The sequence below is a fragment of the Octodon degus genome, unplaced genomic scaffold (assembly GCF_000260255.1).
Source record: "Octodon degus isolate 3935 unplaced genomic scaffold, OctDeg1.0 scaffold00178, whole genome shotgun sequence".
In the NCBI taxonomy this organism is placed as follows: Eukaryota; Metazoa; Chordata; class Mammalia; order Rodentia; family Octodontidae; genus Octodon; species Octodon degus.
Genome location: NW_004524754.1, coordinates 1,161,684 through 1,185,180, shown reverse-complemented (window position 1 = coordinate 1,185,180; position 23,497 = coordinate 1,161,684). Strand labels below are relative to the sequence as shown.

Here is a 23,497-nt window from a genome sequence, read left to right as displayed (position 1 = left end):
GATGAGATTTTGTGACAAGGGCTTTACTCACTCCAGGAGCAGCCCTTCTTGGGCACGCACCCCAGTGCCTCTAACTACACATTCCTCCCTCAGTGGGAACCACCGAGCAGAGCTTCCCCTGGACACCACACTTTGCAGAAGAGGGGCCAAGAGCTCTGGGCTACAGAGCCTGCAGTCTGTGGGCTGTGGAGAACCCGTGCTGCAGCCCTTCTAGTCTGTCCCCAAAGGCTTATTCATGTTAAAGAACCGGTGTCAGAGCCTATATTACTAGGAAATGGACTATCCAGGGTGCTGGAGCGCCACAGGCTGTGCTCTGAGGGGCACTGTGGGTGCCCGTCCTCTCCGTCCATCTCTGCTTTCTGACTGAAGATGTGACCACTGACTTTGACATATGCTCCAGCTCCCTATGCCACCATCATCAGAGGCCCAAACAAATGGAGCCACCCAGTCTTGGACTCGAACCCCCAATATCACAAACCAAAGAAATGCCTTTCTTTCACAAGTAGCCAGTGTCAGGCATGTCACAGCCACAACGTGGACCTTGCAGAGGCACCAGAGCTCTGCTTACAGCTGCCCTACCCCTCACTCCTAAGTAGTGGTGTGTGGGGAGTGAGGTGGGAAGCCTCCACCAGCCCAGCACAGACAAGTGGTCCTTTCCTCCTGATACCTACACCAACACTCAGCACTGGGTGACCTTGGGGGTGCCCCCGTAGCCTGCACCTCCAAAATGCTGGTCTCTATGTGACTGCATAAGGTCTTCATGACCCCAAACCCTATAATCCACAGGCTTCAACTATGGCCCCAGGTTCCAAACTCAGTCCACTCTTGGCCCACAAAAGTGTAAGACCCAGAAAGGAAAAGGCCAGAGAGAAGTCTGGCTGTGGGGAGTCCGAGTCCTACCTCTGCCCTTAGCAGCTCTGTGACTCTGGGCAAATTGCTTTCTCTGGATGTGTTTCCTCCTTTTCAAGGTGCATACAAACTGTAACCGCCTCATAGGTAGTAGCAGTGGGGTGACACATGTGAAACACCTAGTGCAGGGCCCAGTACCTCATCAACAGTGCGAAAGCCTGGGGCCGTGGGGGTTGGTGAAGGGAGTTTTGCATGGGTGAGGTTGGCAGTAAACAGAACAGAGGGAAGCCAAGAAGAAGGAAAGGGCAAAGGCATCAATTATAAAACCATTTTCTCTGCACAGATTTTCCAGAGCAGGGAGGGCAGGGCAATCACTTGGCGGCCTGGTCCTCCTCGCTCTGCAATCATGCGTGCATATCAAGCACTCCAGAAAATCCAGCCGAATTCAAGACTGAAGAGTTGACAACGCCTCCTTCCTCTAAGTTTCCCAAAAATATTTGTTCAGTGAGTCATGACTTTACAGGCCTTTACAGGCCTCCCAGCTCAGGAGCCTCAAGACTTTGAGCAAGCGGGCAACAGGAAGTAGAGAACACCTGGCCAAGGGAAACTTCCCTTCCAGAAGGGGCGGGGCAGCCTCCCCAGGCGACCGGCACGGTAATGTGGCTGGCATCTGAAACCAAACCAGGCTCCATTCTCTACCGAAAACCCAGCCTCTCCCTGGCCTGCCTTGGGTCCCTCCCATAGGAGAGGACGGGCCTGTCTATCAGGGAAAGATGCCATGGGGCCACCCACCTGGGCATCCTTCATTGCTGCAGATCCACAGGCCATTCCGGCAAATGCTGTGGGGGAGAGAGGCACAGGTCATTGGGCGCTCTGGGGAAATAAGGGCGCCCAAGCGAACTGCAGCAACCTAGGTACCATAGCCCCCAGCGTCGGGGGAAGAAAAGACAGGATGCAAGAGGGGTCTTCAGGACGTCAGAATCAGTACAGGAGCTGGCTAGAGTCAACATCGAGAGCAGCTCTTGGGCTCGGCAGGGACAGGTGCCCGGGTTGGGCCTGGCACTGCAGCAACCGTAGAGTGCAGACCCGTGAGTCTCCCTGGCCACTGCCGCTTCCCACCTCCCAGGAAAGGAAAGATTTCAAGGGAAGAGCTGTCTGATGCTTGCCGTTGGCACGCAGCTCTCTTTGTTGAGAGAGGATCATTTATTAAAGTGGCGTGAAGAGACAGCTGGTGATGCTGCTCATACGGAATCAGCCTGCCCTCTGAGCTCCACAGCACATCTGTGATGTGACTCTCGGACCCCACCAGTGCCCTGCACGCCTGTCCCAAACTCCCACCCCAGCCCTGGCTCAGCCCAGACCAACTGCTGACCCGTCCTCCCCAGCTCCCCCTCCACCCGGCCCAGTCACCAGGTGTTGCAGGCTTGAGGGAGGGAGGCCCCTGGGGGATACCGCCTCCCAGAATGCACACAGGAGCACGTGGCGCTGTCCACACAGTGGCCTTCATCGAGGAGCTGTCCCTCTAGGAGCAAGGGCAAGGAGGCAAAGATCACTACATTGTCACCATCACTACTCATTTCACAGGTACAGAAGCCCCAAGGCGATCATCTAATTAGGGCTTCCAGGAAGCTCTGAGAACTTGTCCTGTGATGTTTATCCTTCGCATCAACATAATGCAAGGGAGTAAGATTATGACTGGCCATGGAAAGGTTATAAATTCCCTTAAAGGAAGGGGCAGCTCAAGGTCATCTTCTAGGGAAGCCAAGAGTCTAGGCTCAGGACTCCTTCCCAGAAGCTCACAGACCTTGTGTGGTGCAGTGTAAGGAAGAGGAAGGATTATTCATCCCTGTTCCCCAGGTAAAGAAACAGAGTCAGAAGTTGTGCTCCAGGTCATCCAGTAGAGAAGCCTAGAGTTGAAACACAAAGGCTACCGCACCCCATCTCACCGTGTCATTAAGCAGGACCTGGGATGCTCACAGTGCCTCCCTCACGAGAGACATTCTCAGGCAAAGTCTGTGCTCAGGGAGCTCACATAGTGAACCCAGGAAACACTTACAGACTTTTGTCCCAGCCTGATTCCCTACCTCTAACCCAGAAACAGCTGCGGCTCGGAAGGGGCCATGCACACCCCAAAGCCACAACCAGGGCCCCGACCACCCTCCGGGCCCCGACCACCCTCCAGGCCCCTGGCTTTCCTGGATACAGCACCACAGAAATAAGGACCAGCTTGATCCTGATCGCTGTGTACTAAGACTTAAAAATCAAATAAAAGCCTTCTGATTTCAGCAGGGAGGAACAGTCCCAAGTGGCCCTCATCTCCCTTCCCGACGCCAAGGCCACTGGCAAGGTCTCGGGTTTGTAAATCAAGTGGCAGGTTGATTACCAGGGCAGCTGCACCCGTCCACACACTGCTCCCGACACACTTCATTGGCGTGCACACTCTGGCAGGTCCTGGTGCAGGGGGGGACACACTCCTTATATTCCATGCCAGCCGGGCAGGCTGGGCCTGAAAGAGAAAGGCAGGGGTCTCCCCAGAGGGTCCCACAAGGGCACAGCATCTCACCAGCCATGCAGCAGTCACAGCCTCCTTTGTCCTCAAGGCTCCACCGTGGGCCATCTCCCCAGCACTGCAGCCCCCAAGGCCACTTGTCCCATGGAGTGGCACCTCCCACCTCCTGAGGCTTTGGTTCCCCATTCTCCACAGACACCTTGGCATCACTTTGCCCCTCGGTGCCCCCACTGCCTTCTCCTAAGACCTTCTGGAGGGGTAACCAATCCCCTGGGCTGAAAAGCAGGGACAGCAAGAGCTGACAGGCCCCTCCATCACTCCGTCCTCCACGAGCATCAGTTCCCCCGTGAAGCCGGTCCCAGTCGAATGTTCCCTCCCCGGCACAGGGCACACTCTGTCCACATCCACTGTGCCTGCATGGGGACACTCGTTCTATTTTTATTCCCACTTTGCCACAGGGCCTGAGCAGTTCTCTGTTCTCCCCACTGCACCAGGCCCCCAAGGATGGGCTCTCCCCAGATGTTGCCCCAAGCCCTTCACCCATGTCCACCCCACACGGAGGAGAAGCCAGCTGCTGCCCTGCACTGCTCATGCCCTCACAGCACAGGGACAAGCGCTAACTTCACACATGCTGGCTTGCTCTGAACCCCACGTGGGCGGGGCTGCCGTCTACTGCTCCTCTGCCTCCCTCAGCAGACAGCATCTGCGCCATTACTGCAGAGCGGCCATCCTTGTGCACAGCCTCTGATCAGGGTTCAGAAGACAGAAAGCAGAGGTTTCTCACCAGGTAACCAGGAAACCCCTTCTGAAGTTGGTACTAGGTGGTGACAATGGCTCAGAGCTCCGCAAGATTAAAAGATATAGGTGTTAGGTGGAAGGAATGGTGGGCGGGCCGGTGTTATTACAGGGAAGACTTAATGATCGCCTTCCTTCCGGTCTCTCAGAGGTGGCCCTGCGGACAGCTCCACCAACGCCCTGCTCCCCCTCCATCCAGACAGACTGATGGTCCTGAAATCGCAGCTGCTGAGATTTCTACCCTAGGCGGGACCGAGGGGTGGATCTCCTGAGGGTGTCACAGGGAGGGGACAGCTCAAGGACCTTGGGAAGTCCTGTCCACCCTCCACACGGCCTGCAAAGGAGACTCGACCTACAGCCAGCACCCTGAGACCAGGAGCCATTCAAGAAATGGTCCGGGGGCCACATGGTGTTGTGGGAACTGGCTGAAGGCAGTGGGGGAAAGTGCACATCTCAGCAAGACCCCCAAAGCCCCTGAGGGCCACCACCGCAGGGCCCTGCAAGGAAGGCCCCAACTCACGGCAGGCGCTGTGGTCCGTCCAGCCGTAGAGCACCATCCCCTCCTGGGCGCAGGTCCGGGCGTACTCCAGCAGGGCAGGGCACACGCACACCAGCCCCTGGGTGCAGGCACACAGGCTCTTCTCACACAGGGCCACGAAGGGCTCGGGGTCCACCAGTGGGTGGCAGCGGGCAAACACGGAGGCGCTCTTCAGCAGCTGGCAATGCTCCCACAGGGCCTGCAGGGAGAGGACACCTCAGTGGGGCCAGAGAAGGCCCTGGCTGCTGCCCCGCATTTACTCTCTGCCTCCTTGAAGAAAGCATCCAGGAGACTTAGCCTTCTAGAAAAACCAAGGATGCCCCCTCAGGGGGCAGTGTGTGTGTCAGATGAGTCGGACCCTTGGTGCCAGAGAGACAGGGACATGTGCTGTGTGGGGTACACCAAGCCTAAGGTGGCATCCTAAGCCCCCACACTGCAGGGCAGAGTCCAAGTCTCCTGCTGCAGGCCAATCGCTATTAGAGAGTAAAGGAGAGTGGGGGAGGGACAGGAGGGAGAACAGAGGGAGGAGGTAATGCTGTCCAGCACCTGTTCAGCACTGACCTGGCCTTGACCTTGGCCTTGACCCCAACCTTGACCTTTTTCACTATAGATAGGGGTGCACATGGGGTTTTACATGACAGCAATTCCTGAGCCAAACTCCAGAGATCTGAAGTCAGTGGGGAGGGGATGGGGTTCAGGAGTCTGTTTTCTCAAACACTGCCCAGGTAGTTGCTGGAACCGGACAGGGCCAGTTCCCAGCCGCAGCAGCACGACAGGATGCTGCGCAATGCGCCCAGTACGCCAGCTAAGTGAGGGTTATGCTGGGACTTTTCGCTCCATTGACAGCTTCAACTAATAACACAAGGCAGGGTGGGAGTCTGTTGTTTCTTCTGCTAATTCATTTGTATAAACACTCCTTCGTGTTTTCTTCTAAACATCTTAACCGTCTGTTTAATAACTCCAACCTCTCTTTCTTTTTTCAGAGTTCAGCGTTCCTGAAGTGGAGGTCTACCTTAGCATGGGTGGCGTGTGTTACTTAACATGTGGCTTTTCTCTCTTTTTTTGGTGATACATAGAACAACATTGTGAATTAGAATCAATGATGGATTAGATTTGACACACCACATTATCCATATAATGATCATGTAATTTCAAGTACCAATGTTATGAATATGCATGTTCCTGCTGGAAGCCCACAATTTGTGAAAGAACTCACAACCTACAGCTGAAAAATACAGTACTAGTGTCTGAACAGAAGGGCTAAGCCCAGAAGGTAAAACCTCAGCCAATCAGTGTTAGTGCAACAGATGAAAAGGGGGAGGGGGGGCAGCTTGGATGCTGGGGTGGAGCTCAATCTCAGAGCCTTTGCCTGGATGGCCTAAGGACCCACGTTCCATCCTCAGTACCAAAAACAAAAGATATTATTAGTTTTGAGGAAAGAGAAATCCAATCTGGTCAAAGCACCCCAAGGACCAGCAGAGCAAGCCCATGAAAGCCAGAAACCAGGCCCACAAGCCTCCTCATACAACACCAGGAAAAGCCAGATAGGATGGGAATTTGACCTGGACCTCACGCTCCTCAGGATGTACTTGGGCTATACCAGGGACATTCTGTGGTCCTAGCAAAATCCGGGTCCTGCCCACTCACAGCAGCCCTGGCAGGACCCCGCCCCTCCTCTGGCCTACACGGAGTCTGCAGCAGAACAGGCAAGCAGGGAAGAATGTCAGCATTGCATCCCCACTGTATCAAGCCCTGGCCGCCCAGTCGGGGTGCATTTGAGTGAGCAGGTCCCTCTGCAGTGGAGGCAGGCTGAGCTGGGAGCCTACACAAGCGGACTCCAGGGAGAGCGACAGCCGCACTGCTCCCTACTGCATTTCCAACTCCCTCCAGCCCGGTCCACACCCGCTGTGGGTGTCAGAACATAAGCCCAGAGCCCAGCTCTGCCACTCCCTGGAGGTGGGGACTGAGCCACATAGCGCCTCTCCTGGAGAGTGGGGTCTCCAAATGAAAAGGGAAGCACAGCCATCCTTGCTCACACCACCTTCCAGATTGGTGTGAGATGGCACAGTGCCTGGTGCTGAGTAGGCCATCAGAGAATTAAAGTCACCTAAGCCTCCAAAGGTCATGTGTCCTTCCTGTGGTTACTCCCCCTCTCCCTTTAGTGGCAGAGCAGGTCCTCAGCAGGACAGAAGGATGTCTTGGCCCATTTCTCCCATCTCTATCTCCCTGGGCTGTCCTGGGAAGGATGGTTGTCATGGTGACATTAGCACTGCCCTTGCATCTTGGGTTCTCTGTCATGAGGAGCAGGGCTACTTTAGTTTGTCATTTAAAGATAATTATGCTCCTCTAAGACAAAGTGACAGGGAGGGGCCTCTCTCTTCTGCCATAGGAAGATGCAAGAAGTTCCATCCTCAATGGCAAGTGGAAGCTCAGGAAAGGAGGCTGAGACCAGGCTCTGTTTCCTGCCAGTCTTCATATTGCCTGGAGATCACAATGCCACCCAGGACACAAGGTCATCAAACTCAAAAAGCCACTAAGGGTGTCCCAGGGGGGCCAGCTGCTCAGTCCCTTGCCTGCCTCTTTCTACACTCATGAGTGAGGGCTACAGAAAGACTCAAAGAAGCCAACCCCAAGGGGTTTTGCTAGGAACTGTCACCATCTCCAGAGCTGTAAGACGGCAGCTCAGAACAGTCTCTGTACTACAGGACAGCTCCTGCAGATATAGAGACCAGGAGCTGGAGGGTCTCACCAGGCAGGACACAGCAACAGCCAGATTTCTGTCAATTGGCCCTGAAATCCAGGCACCCTCCTTGCCCAGAGCATGACCAGGCAGAGGTACCCCGGCCCATCTGCAGCTGGCCCGCATCAGTCTTTGTCCAGCTCAGAGGGAAAATGGAAACAGCTCACTTGAGATACTAAATGGTTTCTAGAAAGCTTTAACAAAAAGGGTGTTTTCTGATTATTTGCCTGCAGGATAGAAGCGATTTCTGCAGAAGCAGCCACCCCTGTTCTTAGAACAATTCCTTTGCCTCTGCCACACAAACCTGAAATCTGCTCAGGCGTCTCTCTCAACAGAAACAAGAGGAAGTCCACCCTCACCTTGTCTTCCAGACTCTCTGTGGTCAGCCCTGGCCTGAGCTTGGCCCACAGGAGTGACCACAGTCAGAGAGCCAGGCAGGCACCCCAGACATCTGCTGTCACCCAGCAGCTGCACCATGTGACAGACAACCTGCGCCTCTGCCACTCCTAGCCTTCTCTGCTCCTGGCACTTCTACTTTTGTAGAGAAATCAACTCTTTCTGTTGCTCTTGCCTTGCAAGCTTTTCAAAGACAGGAGCTATATCCCCAAGGTGCATGTAGCAGTCAATAAGGAAGCGATGAGTCCGACCTCAGAATAGTGAACACAGCCATCTGCTGTACCCTCAGCCAGAAGAGGTCTTAGTCCCTGAACCAGCTGTTTCTGTAGCACGGTTTACACACAACCTGAGGACTTGACTACAGATTAGGAATCTTCCCAGGAGCGCAGCCTCCTGCGGCCAGCAGAAGCCCTGCCTGCAAGGTGCCAGGAAGGCTTCCTGAAAGGAGGCCCGGATGGGTCTAGGACTTAGATATAGGTGGAAGAAAACCAGGTAAAGCCAATGACACAGCTTCAGCACACAGAGAAGCAGAAGGATTACAGCCAAACCAAGCGCCAGGCCAGGGCTGCCAAAGTCTTCCTCCTGGGACGTTGATCTGCTAAGCTAATGGCCTGGGCTTCTCTCAGCAGGGAGTTATGGTCCGCCTCATGTTCCAAATCTGACCGAGCTCGTGGTGAATAAGCGCATATCCCCTGCCTGTGCCCAGCCCTACAGACCCTCCCTGAGTCCCTGGTGAAGAGCTCACAACCGCCTTTCTCATTCACTCAAGTCACTTTCTCCTCCTGAGAATTTAGTGGGCAGCATGCTGGTCACTTTGCCCAGGTTATTCGTGACTCAGTGTGTGGTCTGGACAAGATACGAGCACCCCAGCCCTTTCCTGTCTCTGTTTCTTTTTCTTTTTTTTTCTTTTTTTTTTTTTTTTTGTGGCCAGCTCAGCCCACCCTGGGGACAGGACTGGCATGACATGTGGTGCCAGGAATTGGACCGCTGTCCCTGCATACTTGCCTGAGCTTGCCTAAACAGGTGCTATAGACCACTGAGCTATCTTACTGGCCCTCTCTTTGCTTCTTGACACCTTGAGGTGGACAAGCCCTCTCTGTCACCTGCTGCCACTAGGATACACTGCTGCCACAGGCCAGATTGACAGGCCAAGCTAAAATAGTCTTGTTATTCTCCCTAAAATTGTTTGGCTCTGAAATTTAGAGTTATTTTATTAAGATATGTTATTTGTGAGCCAGACATGGTGGTGCACACTGGTAATCCAGCACATGGGAGGCTGAGACAGGTGGATTGTCCTAGGATCAAGGTCAGGCTAGAATACATAGTGAGTTGAAGGCCAGTCTGAATTACATAATGAGGCCCTGTCAAAAGAACGAACGAACGAAAGAAAGTTGGTTGTATTAGATATGATGGGTTTATTATCTTTAAAATCAATGAATTAATAAATATCTAATATAGTAAGTACCAGGAGATCTAATCTAAATAAACAAAATTTCTTTGGAGTCCTCAATAGTTTTTAAAAGTAGCAGTTTCCTGAGACTGCACAGTTTGAGAACCACAGTAGCAGTGAAGGGGTGAACATGCTGAGGCCCAGTCTTACTCCAGGCTCAAGATGGGGTCTACTTTGGTACCAAGCCACCAGGTGGAGTCAGCCCTGCGCTCCAAGGGCTGCATATTCAAGATTCAACCAATCGAGGACTGGCCATACAGGGAGACTGGATATGCAGGCTTTCGCTCTTGTCACTGTTCCCTAAACAGCACAGTACAACACCTACCTACCGAGCTTCCACATTCCATTATCTACTCTAAGTAATCCACAGATGATTCTAAGTGTATGAGAGAAAATAGCCTGCACTCCATATGAGACTGAGCGCACATGGATCTGGGTATTAGCAGGGCCCAGATGCCAACCCCAGCAGATGAAGACAGCTGTACCTGGGTTTCCACCCACCCATACCGCATTTCCCAACAATCTCATTAGAAAACCATGCTGCACACTATGTATGGGCTCGGCTTCTAGAAGCATGGTTGGACTCAGTCCATCACCTCCACAGTGTGTGACTTTATCGCTCTTCCTGCCTGCACAAGAGGTACGTGGTGTGGAAGAGCTCAGAAGTCACCCCTCCCTCCTTAGTTATAGGACCTTCAGGTTTCACACTTGACTTGGACACTGGCCTTGGGAAGAAAGATCCCACTGCTCAGTAAGGAACTGGTGTGGGGCCAAGATGTGCCTTGTCCCCTTGTGCCCTGTCCCAGGCCACAAACTCCTGTCTACTTCCGGGAATGTGCCCCCCGAAAGGGGTTACTCCTTTCTGGTGTCTTCTCTCCAACGGGCTGTGATGTGGCCCTGGTGCCTGACTGCTGAGTTGGTGTTCTGAACCATGCTCTGCTGCCCTGCCCATGGTAGGGACAGCAGAGCAATAAGGTAGAAGGACCCAGATTCCTCCTGCATGGGTTCCTGGCGATCCTACCCTGATCTTGTTTATAAGGGAGAAATAAAAATATAGATTGTATAAGCCACTGCTACTTTAGGTGTCCTGTTATTCACAGCTGAACCTGCTCCTAAGAACAGAGAGCAAAACCCCTCTCAGATGGTTGCTGCAAAATAAAATTAAACAAGATTATAGCAGGTCAGCAACCAAGTGCTTACACCAATCATTATCATCTGCCTGCTGTCCAGAATGGCTTCTCTTCAGCTCTCTGCTAAATCATTCTGGCAGAGACACAAAACAGGGGTCAGCTAATTGGTGTTTCCAGCATCTTCCTGGCTCCAATGCCCAGCATCAGCTACTTCTGTCTTGCTTTATCTTCTGTCAGTGGTGCCAGACGCTGGCAAGACAACCCAAGCCCAGCTCCCTTAATCCATGAGCTCACTCCAACCAGGCAGGCATGCAGACCCAATTGTGGCCCATCTTAATCACATCTTCAGCTCATCAGAGAACACCAGGACCCATTCCAGAGACATGGGTCAGTGGGAGGGGGGTACATGTCCCCAGTGGCAGGCAGGAGAGGGGGAAAAAGCAACAGCCAGACATCCAAAGCCCAGTTATTGTATCTGTTCCCACACAGCTGACCAAGGAGGTCTTTCCTACGTAGGGGGCATTCCTACCACCCAAATGAACAAAGAGTGTAGAGTCTCATGCATGAAGTGCAAGATTGTTCGCAGGTCCTGCTCTTTCCAGCTCTGGGCTGAGTGCCCCTGGAGGAGGTGTGGAGGCGATGAAGGAGCCTGAACTGGTTGAAAGCAGTAGGTTCAGGAATTCATCTTGTGCAAGAGGCTGCCTGTCATTGGTCACCCGGCAGGGACGGGTGGGGGTGCATGCTGATTTATGTACAGCTTCTGGCTGGCCTAGGAGTCACAGCCACATTCCAACTCTGATCAAATAACTGGTAGATAGTTTTCCACCAAATGGATTCTTTTCAGGAGTCAATCATTCCTCTCTAAAAATAGTCCGGGTATGGCCCTCATGAGATGCAGGGTACCTAGGCAGGTCACAGTAGAGACAGCACCTCCACACTCCTTTCCCTGGCCCCCTGGCAGGCAGCCGAGTGGTTCTCTGGAACAGGGCAGGCAAGAGGAAGGACAAGAGCAGGCATCATGCCTGGTTTCCATTTCCGGGTCCACACAAGAGAAGGGGACAGGAAACCACCCAGCCAGAGCCAGTCCACCCCTCCTGCTCTCAGCAAGGAGGACAGTCAGCTCTGTGACCAGAGCTGATTCCCACTGCCACGCCACTCATCATTAGATTGCTTGTGTGTCACCTGTGGGTGGTTAGCTCTTCTTCTGCGTCTTGTCCTTTGACCCATCTTGCACACAGGATCACACAATCCACACAAAACATCTGCTTAGTGTGGGCTAATGGGCACCAGCTACTGTTTGTCTGTTGTGATCCTCACCAGGGCAAGAAGACACTAAGAAACACAGGCATCCCTTAGCATCCTTGGGACACCAGCCCTAGGCTCTTCCTCAGACACCAAAATCCAATTGTGCACAAGTCTCTTGTACCAAGCAGCATAGTATTTGCATATAACCCCCGCGCACACCTCTCACACACTTTAAATCCCGTCTAAGCTATCTATACTACCTAATACAATGTAAATGCCACACCAGTGTTGTCACACTGCATTGTTTAAGAAGTAGCAAGCAGAAACCAGTCGGTGCATGCTCGGTGCAGACGTGATCCTTTCCACGTTGGTTGCATTCATAGGTACACAGCCCTGATACAGCGAGCCGACCGCATTTCTCACAGGGTTTTGAAACTGCTATGACTGGGGGCATTTGAACCGATAGCCTGGATATTAGTGGTGTAGTCATGGCACAGCCCGCCATCGAGGCAAACGATGAACACATTCCTGGGCCCTTAACCTGCTGCTCATCTGAAACACAGTTTGTGTTTTCTTCTGAGCCAGTTAGGGGCTTGAAAGTGATTTTTAGTAAAAAGCATGACTCTTCACTTGGGCCTATAGACTCCCGGTAGGTAGCTAAGTGTAGAATAAAGCTTGGCCTTCGTTCTATGAAAGTGTAGCCCAAGTGCTTCTCAGCGCTGGATATAAGCATATTAATCACTCAGGGCGTTTCTGAAAGTTGGCAAAAACTAGATGTATCAGCCCTAAATTTCCATAGCCTATTGCTTTATCCTTCATGACTGGGGACACCAGACTAACAGACTTGCAGGAACATGCAGCCATGGTCACCGGAGATTCCAGCAGAACCTCACAGTACTAAGGTCACCTCTGAGCCATGAGCATCCTTCCCCTGGGAACCAAACTTCCCCTCAAGTCCCCAGGACTCAACCCAAGCCACAAAACATGGACTGAGACGCCTTAGTGGACCCTGGCCCGCTCTGCTAACCCCGATGTTTCTGCAGACGCACCTGTCTGCACCCCAAGTCCAGAGGGGCCCTCTCCAGCTGTGCAAACTGGAGTCCTGTCCTACTTGTTTCTTACTCTCTTTTATTAAGAACCAGCTTGACTTTTGTCAGTCCTCAAGCTAAAATTCTTTACCATTTTCCCTTACTTTTGACTAAAGCTTTTCTTTGCAGATTCTTGCTTTGGTGTTAATTTCCACCATCACTAAAGCAAGGACCCATGATAGCTGGTAACAATGGGACCTTATCTAACTTCCTTAAGGGTTTGTCAAATAAGTAACCTAAAAGCTAAGTTCTGGCTGGCCCAAGGAAAAATCTTTGACACCCACGGCAGCTGCTAAGCTGTGCTGGAAAGCACAATTCCAAAGGAACTGTCAGCCCTATCACCACTGTTCCACCACAACCACTCATTCACTGCCCTCTCCCAAGCTGCACTCAGGCAAGAAAATTCCCTAGAAAGGCACTTGTTCATGCAGGTGTTTAGGAGAGCTGTTGCCTCAGAGAAAGAAGGCTGGACACAGAGCAGGCAAATGACTTGCATGAGGACACAGAACGGAATGAGCCCAGGGACTGTGCCTGGATTCTGTTTCTTGGTAAACCCCTTGAAGTAAGTCCTCATTTCTTAGTCTACCAGTGACTCAGGGAGATTAGAGCATAATTGCTTTGCAACAAGAGAAAGGCAGCCTCGTGCTCATGCCCAAACCCCAGCGCCAGGCTAAGCACCGCCACACAAAGTGGGTGGGCACCCTGGCTATCATGACAACTAACTCCTCAGGGATCCTGGCTCCCAAGGGCTTTGCTTGAGATTCACTGACTTCTGCAGTCCAGGCTCTTCCTCACAACCTGTCTCCCTGAGTCCCAAGGACTCTACCGAGCAAAGGAATGTAGCCAAATCCTTCCCAATTGCTGAGACCAGTCTCTACCAGACCAAAACACCGAACGAAGTGAATGGAAGAGACAGAGATGCACGAGTGGACCTAAACAGCCCAGACTCCAGGCTGAAATTGCCTCCTCCCCACCTGTGACCCCTTCCAGCTCCACTGGAGCACAAATACTAGGAAGTACTCGCTACATCCTTTGCAAATATCATTTAATGAGGACTTGCCGAGTGAACGGCTTTGTCCCCAACAGAGTAGATATTTTCTGTTCCTCTCTGGGCTATTGAGAAGACACATCGTGGCTATACAAACTCAACAGCAGTGTTACAAATATTAGCCCATGGGCCAGGCGATTTCCTGGAACAAGAGGAACAGCAGGTGGGCAGCACCACTCTGTCTCCCACAAGAGGGAAGGAGAATGGGTGAGGGGGCACTCCAAAAATGTAAAGATCGAAAAAGTAAAAGGAAATGAAGACTGTGTTCACCTAACAAATGCCCAAGTCAGAGATCAGAAGAAAACAGGAAATCTGGGGCGCTCGGAGGTTGGAAGAAGTCCAGATGGATGAGGGTGAAGATCTGGAGTGACCAAAGCAAAGAGCCTTGCTTCTTCAGTATTTATGGACACCTAGGAACAGACAGGGTTCTGCTTCCCATGGACACATAGTAAAAGGAGAGACTCATCAAGGACAGGAGAACTCTCAGGCCAAGCCCCACAGCCACCTGGGAAGATCCTACCAAAGGTGCTTTAAGGACTGACAAAGCCACAGCACCACCTGTTCACCCAGGCCTGGTGTGCCGTAAGCAATGGGCAGAAGTGGATCTAGGTATCTTCCAGGAGCACATTCACCTCTGAGTTTTTATGAGCCTAAGATTCCTAACATTAGCGAAAGGTAGACTGAGTGGCCCGAGTAATAACTAGGGGACTCAGTCTTCTCAATGAAGAAGGGCTAACTCGAGGTCCAGGAAGTACATGGAAAGAACTCCTGGGTCTAGAGGCAAAAATGTTCCTATGTTCACTCTGACAACAGCAGGGAAGGTGGAAGATAGATTGGTGTCCTGTGTGGCAAAACACCAAGTGACTATGGTTCATGTAGGCCACACGGCAAACACATCTGCACATCGTACGTGCAGTTACAACGTTTGCTGTGCTGCTTTCCCAGCAAGTTGTAGCAAAGCCTCCTAGACAAAGGGCCCCCCTTCTCATGAGCGAGAGCACAGCTGGCCTAATGCTGTGTCCCCTGGCACCTGGGGCTTAACCACTGCAGACAAAACACAAGACAAAGCTATAATCTTTCTATGAACTCATCCCTTGCTGACATGTCCAGGACCAAAATTTTTAAAAATAAAGGGGCCGCAGAGATAGCACAGCAGTCTAAGAGCCTGCCTAGGCAAGCACAAGGACCCAGGTTCTATCCCCAGCACCACATGCCATGCCAGCCCTGCCCCGGGTGCACCAAGCGGGCCACTGAGTCTGGGTTCGGAGCTGAGAAGACTGAAACAGGAGAATTACTGAATCTGAGCTGGGTAGTGAGACCCTGTGCCAAACACATTAAAAAAAAAAAATTTAAAAAAAGAACTACCTAAAGATTTTTCTAAGATATGCATTGTGTGACAGAGTCATCCTCAAATTAATATCAGTCATTTGTGACTTGGGGATCCAGATTCCAGCAGTCCTGCCTGCAGTTGGAAAACAAAAAGCTGCAAGTTTGCATGCAAGAATGGGCCATTATCAGTCCCAGGAGAGACAGGCACTGGGCTTTATTGGCATAACAGGGAAGCACTCAATCCTCAGGTGTCGTGATAAAGAGGGGACAGATAAGGTGGGTGCAGTTTTCTCCCCCAACCCCAAAGCCTACCCTAGAACACTTAGAGCCAAGAAGACAGAATTGGTAAAAGACATTCCATTTACCAGCACAGACTTCTGAATTTGGAACCCACTGGGGAAGGAGTGAACTATTTAAAAGACCACCTTAATCCTCTCCCAGGAGACGAGTATTGTGCCTCCCAGCCAATGAGAGAGCCATATGGTGGGTAAACACCATATGATTGGCTGAGGAGGAAGCAACTTCGTTTTCTTAGGTTAAAACCTGAAAGATGCAAGCTTGAAGATGCTTGTGCCTCTGAGAAGTCAGATGCATTTGCCAACCCGCCCAGCACTTAGAACTAGGTACTGCTCCTGGGACACAGCTGGAGCCTCAAGGGGTGGCCCTGGTGAGGCTAGCAAGGCTCCCTCCCCCGTCTCTATCTCTAGGAAACAAAGAACCCAGCCCTCCTCTCAGTGTCCCTCAAATCAGGTTCTCCACTTGAGGATAAGCCTTCTGAGGCTATATCTTCACCTCCCACTTCCTGTAAGAAACGCACTTAGTACTTCTTGCTCAAGGCAGGGACCTCTGTAAACACCTACTCCACACTGCCTGTATGCAAAACAAATGGAGACAAATGCATCAGCTCTCTTGGACCTGCTCGTCTCCCCGCTGCCTACCAAACACTGAAGAGGGGACTCACTGGTCAACCACAGAGTGTAGACTTAGACATTAAAGAAATTCTAACAATTCCCTCCTTCCCCACTGCACAGGATACCCCAAGTGTGCTTGATTTGGAATTCATCTGAAAAAAAAAAAAAAAAAATCTCTAGAGAACAAGCTGGGCTCTGTCACTTACCCGCCTGGCTGAGTGGTTGCCAGGCACCTCGTGGGTACCTTCCTTCTAAGTTCAAGCTTGGAAGGAGGGAGGGCAAGAATGAATTCTGGAGCTCACACCTCACACATGTGTGAGTTGCTGTTGGGCAGTGCGGGGACACACAGGACAGGAGAACCCAAGTCTCCTCCTCATCACAGTAATGGCGCACACAACGGAGCACCTCTGGTGTAATCACTCCGCACAGGCTCCCTCTCTCTTTCTCTCAGCGGCCCTGGCAGGGGCTACTCCTCAGCCTGTTTCACACACACAGAAGCGAAGGCCTGGAGAAGGCCTGTGGTTGCCCAGTAACCAGGTCAGTACCTGGCCTGCCCCAAACCCAATGCCAAGCCCAGGGGTGAGAGAAACTCAAGACACTCTCAAAGGCAATCTTCAAATATTTCCAACTGGGAAAAAGAGTCACTTCCCACCTCCACACGACAGCACCATCCTCTCAGTGCTGGGACTCAGTGGGCCTGGTTAGTACTGGGCTGTGTCCCAATGGCACAGGCTTTTAGGAACCAGCCAGGGAACCCAGTACCATTGAATTACTGGAAACCAAGAAAAGAAGTCTCTTGGAATGTTTGTTACAAGCTGGAAATCTCCTGTGTTAACAATTGAGGCCCTAGATTTAGCAGCAAGCTGGGTTATCTTCCGGACCTGATGTACTCCTGGGTCCAGAGTTCAAGTTGTTTCATAAAAATAAAGAAGACTCATGGATGAGTAGCCAGCTGATAATGAGGCTTCCTTGTGCTAAGGCAGGGGTCTGTGAGTGCCCACAGTGCCGCTTTGTGTCCGGAGTAGGAAGGGGCTGGGTTCTCTGCATAGGGGCAGGTTTGGGTGAACCCGAAGTCCACCACTGAAGGACTCTGGGTTCTTATTGAATGTCACAGAAATTCCTAGATAACACGGACATAGGCTAGAAGAAATAAAAGATGGGTGGAAAAAAAAAAAAAAAAACACAAGATGGGCTGGGGAGATAGCACGGAGCATGAGTGCTTGCCTGGCACGCGCAAGGTCTCGAGTTCAATCTCCACATGCTGTGCCGGCCCAGGAACTCCTGGGTGTGGTTTGCTGGCCCCAAAACAAGGCATGGCGGCACACGCCAGGTAATCCCAGCACCTGGGAGGCTAAGACAGGAGGATCACTACGAGTGTGAGCTGCATAGCGAGACCCTGTATCAATAAAATGTTTTAATATTAAAAATAAGAGACAAGATGATCATAACTAAAAAATTGTACTTTTTTTTTTTTTCCAGAACTGGGGATTGAATTCAGGCTGTTGCACTTGCCAGGCAAGCCCTTATTCTACTGAGCTATCTCCCCGGCCCTAAAAAATTGTACTTTTAAGACTGCAGCTTTCAGTAGACAGCAAAAGTTACCCAAGACAATGCAATACAGCATTCCTCTGGTTAAGTACAGACTCCTTCCCTAGCAGCTCTCAAATTCCTCAAGAACACTGAAAGTCTATAAATTGGCTCAAGAAAGTAAAGTGCAGGCACCTGATACTAAGATAAGGGAGCAGGTTACAAACTCAAAGAATGTTCAAATTACTGATTTTTTTAAAACCCTTATCTGCATACCTGTAGAATAGGCAAATACCCTTCTAGGGTGGGACTTTTCTGGGCTTTTTCACCCGATAAGGGAGGTGTAAATGTTCCCCCATCCAAACTGTAATGCAATTCACCTCATCTCTGAGCACCCCACTCTGCTCTGGAATGCATCCTAAATCTCTAAGAAACCCTTCTCATACCTCTTACTGGGCCATCCTGAAAATTCTTTTTCTGCAGAAGGAAGTGCAGCAGTAGGAGGGTGGGGTAAGTTCCATATTAAGTTTCATATTTTACCCTAAGGCCTTTCCTGGACACCACTTAACTTGCCTTCATTATTCCCCAGAGTATTTCCTGGGACCTAGTCCGTACTAACTCTCTATGAAATCCAAGGAACATGCAATAAGGAGTTGTTCAGGGCCGGCAAGATAGCACAGTGGACTAAGCACCTGCTTAGGCAAGCACTGGGACCAGGGTTCAATTCCCAGCACCACACGCCATGCCAGCCCTGCCCCCAGGCACACTCAGCTGGCCCCCAAGATTGGGCACGCATCTAATCCCAGCGCTGGGGAGACTGAGGCAGGAGGATCACTCAGAGTCTGAGCTCCATAGTGAGACCCTGTACCAAATACATAAAAATAAATAAATAACTTCTCCAAACTGAAAGGAACCTTAAGAATCATGCAGAGCCCAACTCCTGCAAAGAAAGACCTGCAGGTGTGTAACCAGCAGCCTTTTGTTGCCCTTCCACCAGGTAAGCATATGTTGAGCTTGGACTTCCCAGGCTCCAGATGTTCCTTACAGCAGCACAGATAGACTGAGACACTCACAGTATCTATTCGCCAGCTCAGACCCATTTTTAGAGTTCCAGGCATGGAAAAGCACTGATTGGAGTTGTATGGATTCCAGCTGGTTTCAGGAGGCTAAGGGCATACAGGAATGCCACGCTGAGCAGCCAGTGAGACCCATGGGTGAGTCAGCCCCTGCCCTGGAGGAAGGGCTTGAAGCCAAGTCCTCCTCCACATACCTCTAGGAGTCACATCACCCTGGCCACGTCCAGCCAGACTGTACTCACCTCCTGCATTTCCCCCAAGGAGCTGTTGCAGGGTCTGCTGGGAGGAGATGCTCGTTGGCACCGCTGTTTCCCACTGCTCAGAGCCCAGGAGTTGGCAAAGTCATAGGGGTCCGAGGTCAAGGTCCCTGAGAAACAGTATTAGAAAAGTGACACTTAGGCTATGCTGAGTGAAAGCTTTGGGTGCACTGCTGACTGAAGAAAACCTCTACTAGATTAGACCTTTTCTACAATGCTCAGCATGGCCCCACAGCACATGGGCACTTGAGCCCAGCCAGTGGAGAGCGATGGATGAATGATGGATGGGCGCATAGAGGGATGGGTGTGTGGATGGACAGATGGGTGCAGTGAGCGATGACACCAAGGAAGATGCCATCGATCTCACTTTCACGCCTCCAGAAGGTCTTCTCCCTCTGTATGAGCCACCCTCCTTCCTCCTATCACCTTGACTGCCTTCCCAAGCTGTGGTTGCTTGGGATGCAGCCCAGGAGGCAGCCATAGCATCTCTGTGCCAGCTCTCCTCCCTCGCCCACCCCAGCCTGGCCAGTGCACCCTTCTCTGTGCCTCTTCACACCCCTAGGTGTACCTGTGCCATGACTCTCACTTCCCTTTTGTTAGTATTCTTTCTAATTATACTAGCCATCTATCCAACAATGGCTTCTTAAAGAAGGGCATGGGCTGGTCTCTTTTGTCTACATTCCTTTCTCTCTTTGTTGTACATATGTGCAATCAAATTCACAAACTCATGCTTGCCAGACAGGCGCTGTGCTGCTGAGCCATATCCCCAACCCTCTACATTCTTATACAGTGAATCCTGAATGCTCAAACTTTTTGGGAGGAGGGAAGGTAAGGATGGAACATGGGACTTAAGTCCTCAGTCATGGCAGCCTACACTCCCACAGCATCTGCGCGGTGGGGCTCGTTGCATTCACGCTGCTGTCAGCTACCCGCAGTGGACCGAGAGGGTCCCCTGAGCCAGGTGGCCAGCTGCAGAGCAGCTGTTGGAAACCCCACAGAGTCTTTGGTGTACAGGTAGCAGTGGGGGCTGCTGCCTCTGCAGAACTGGCCTGAGTAGTCCTTTGTAGAGCCAGGCCTAGAAGAACGAAGCACGTGTTAAGTCCACTAATACACTTGGGAACAGGAGGTGAACTATGGCAGGGAAAAAAGCTGAGATCTTAGAACTGTAGTCAGTTCATATCTGGGGTCTGATGAGAAAGAGAACAACTTCCCCCTTCTGGATGCATTCACTTCTTAATGTTCTGTAAACTCTGTCTTCTATAACTGATGATGTCATGACGGATCTGAGAGGAAGAGCTTCTCTGGGGACGCCTGGGTGAGCCCTAAATACAACCACACGTATGTTTGATGTCACAGGTAAGAGACAATCACATGGACAGAAGAGAAGCTACTGTGGAGGCAGGATGGCCAGCCAGAGGTCACAGGGCACCGCAGAAGCTAGAAGAGGCAGAGGCAGGTCCTCTCCAAGGATGACAGAAGCAGAAGCTCTGCCAGTGCCTTAGTGCTAGGCTTCTCACATCTCAAATTGTCAGAGAGTAACTTTTTGTTGTGTTAAGTGACTAAAATTATGGTGATCTGGGGAAGCTACGAAGCACTGATACATGGGAGAAGCTAAATGGAGGAAGACTGAAATCTGTGGGGTAGCCTCGGCCAGCCGCGCGCAGTGCTGGGAGCCACCAGCACGTGGCCTCGCCACAGAACAGACCTGGGTGCTTCCCTGTGAGGCTATCTTAAGGAAGAGCTAATCAGCCTAGGCTCAACCCCCCACCCCAAGAAGCACCTGCACTGGAGGGAGGAGCTAGATTGGATGACCTTGAAGAGCTTTCCCAGGCCTGACCTCAGGTGAGCAAAACTTCATATCCCAAACACTAAAGCCTAACAAGTAGAGTTATAAATATTCATGTTTAGAGAAAACATTCCAAGAGCTAGAGTTAAAAATCAAGCAGAGCAGATTCCAGAAATCAGAAAGCATAGTTAATGGTTTAGAAACAGTTGAGTTTTTACTAACCAAACAAAACTAAACTAAATAATCCTCTGAAGATGATTCCCCAAAGCCAGGTGTGATGGTGCAGGCCTGTAATCCCAATGCTCCAGAGGCTGAGGCAGGAGGATCACTGCAAGTTCGAGACCAGCCTGGACTACAAAGTGAGTTCAAGGCCAGCCTGAACTGCACAGCAAGACCCTGTTTCAAAAAGACCAAAAAAAAAAAAAAAAGATGATTTCCCAGATACCACCAGAGCTTTGTGTGGCGTTTGTTCATTTAGTTTTGGATCTTTTTGTATTTGGTACAGGGTCTCACTGCACAGCTCAGACTTGTAGTGATCCTCCTGCTTTCAGCCTCCCCAGTGCTGGGATTACAGGTGGGCGCCACCATGCCAGACTCAGTGGCCAGCTCAGCACACCTGAGGGTGGGGCCAGTGCAGCATGTAGTGCTGGGAATCAAACCTCAGTCCTTGCAGGTGCTTAGTCCACTGAGCTATCTCGCTGGCCCTTGTGTTCTGCTTTGATGGCTTTGTTTTGTTGCCAACAGATACCACCTTCTACCTCATCTAGATCTTATTTTCAGTTTTTTAAACCTTAAAGTCTATTAATAAGAAAAATAGGGGGCTGGCGAGATGGCTCAGTGGTCTAAAGCACCTACTTGGAACAGGCTTGGGAAAGCACAGGGACTGTGGTTCGATCCCCCAGCACCACATGCCAGCCAGCCCTGCCCCCTGGTGGGCTGAGTTGGCCACACACACACACACACACACACACACACACACACACACACTAAATAAATAAATGTTTAAAAAAATTAAAAAAAAAAAAGAAAAATATTTTAAAAGTAGGACTCCAGAGCCAGCCAAATAGCTCAGCAGATTAAAGCACCTGCAAGCAGGTGCCGGGGCCAGAGTTTCGATTCCCAGGCCTGCCATGCTGCCCTCATCCCTGGGGTGTGCTGAGATGGCAATTGAGACTGGGCGTGGTGGAGCACCCCTGTAATCCCAGCTTTTGGGAGGCTATAAACAGGCAGATCATTATGAGTCCAATCTAGTAGTGAGACCCTGAAAACCCTGTAGACCCTTCTCTAAAATACAAATAAATAAATAAACAAACAAATAAAAGAACAAGAGGGTAAGAAAATAATAGAGCATGCTGTACTGGCCCCATCCCCAGGGAATGCTGAGCTGGCGATGGAGTCCAGGCATGGTGGCGCAACCCTGTAATCTCAGCACTAGAGAGGCAGAAATCAGGAGAATCACTACGAGTTGAGCTACATAGTGAGACCCTTCCAAAAAAAAAAAACCTTAAAAAAAAGAAAATAATACAGTAGAAAAATAGCTAGATTGACCTCCTAAAATTACAAATACTGTCAATGAAATAAAGAGAAATTTCAACTGATGGAGTACACATCATCTGCAAATTAGGCAAAGTTGAGAGGAAATAGTGAGAAATAGTAGAAAACAGAGCTCCAGAGTCAGGGAAACGGAGCGCCCTGGCCCAGAGCACTTGCCCATTTCTGTGGTGTCAATATGCCTACCATGCCTGATTTCAAGGTACCAACATGGCATTACTAACGTGGAGCTGAAGGAGGTGCACACAGTAGGTTTTGCATGAGGACAGCCCTTGACCTACACAAATCACCTGAAAAGCAACACAGAAGGATTAAAAGATCAGCAGGGAGGTGAAAGTGCAGTAAAGAGAGAAAAAAAGAACGAAATAAAAATATCCAGCATAGGCCTAATAGTTCCCAAAGCAGAAAAGTGGTGGGGCAGCAGGCATGTGTGCCTCCCCGCCCCGCCCCCCCCACATTCTCATTTTGAGGCTGGGCTTCCCTGCCCTGCTCAGGCAGACCTCGCACTTAGAGCCCGCTTCCTCAGCCTCCTGTACAGCTGGGACCACATGTGTGGGCCACTATGCCCGTCAGAAATGCAGCCTTTTACCTTTGTGGATGTCCTCCTTTCATTTTTGATAGTGTGAAATTTTGCTAGAATCTATGTACATATTTTATTATTATTATTTGTTTGAGGCTTATTGTGATCCCTGAGTCTGATAATTTTTATTTTTCCTTAGATTTGGAAATATTTGATTCATTTTTTTTTCTCCTTTGCAACTGGTATAGCCGTTTTGGAAAACAAATCAGTAGTTTCTTATAAAACTAGACATGCACTTGTCCTACCACCCAGAAATCCCACCCCTAGATATTTACCAAGTGAGACTAAAACATATGTCTACATGCAAAACTTGCCCATGCAAGGATGTAGAGAAATTGGAACCCGTTAATAGGGTTGGTAGAAATGTGTAAGGGCAGGCCACAGGAGAAAACCACATCATGATCCTTTCAAAAATTAAAAGCAAAATTACCATACATACTCTCAATTACAAAATTACCATATATACCCTCTTATATATGTTAAGAGGGTAACATATATAAATCCCCAGCTTTTTACAAAGAAACATACCAATTAAATGTTGATGGGATTAAAGTTATCAAATTATACTCCTACATATAGTAAAATCATACTTTTAGGTATATATAGTCCCACAAGAATTAAAATCAGGGTCTTGACAAAATATATGCCTAGCAGCATTTTCCACCGAAATATGTAAGCACACAAGTCCCCAT

General features: G+C 50.5%; 1 protein-coding gene across 1 annotated transcript in view; it reads right to left on the bottom strand.

Annotated features, from left to right (window-relative positions):
• Nucleotides 1–23,497, bottom strand: part of Vwf (von Willebrand factor) — a 143,387-nt gene that overhangs the window by 108,107 nt on the left and 11,783 nt on the right. The window contains exons 6-10 of the mRNA XM_004643560.2: nt 18,874–18,998; nt 4,674–4,890; nt 3,233–3,355; nt 2,260–2,371; nt 1,642–1,688 (exon numbers count right to left, since the gene is read on the bottom strand). Coding sequence (XP_004643617.2) covers nt 1,642–1,688; nt 2,260–2,371; nt 3,233–3,355; nt 4,674–4,890; nt 18,874–18,998 — 624 coding nt within the window. The remainder of the gene's footprint in view (nt 1–1,641; nt 1,689–2,259; nt 2,372–3,232; nt 3,356–4,673; nt 4,891–18,873; nt 18,999–23,497) is intronic.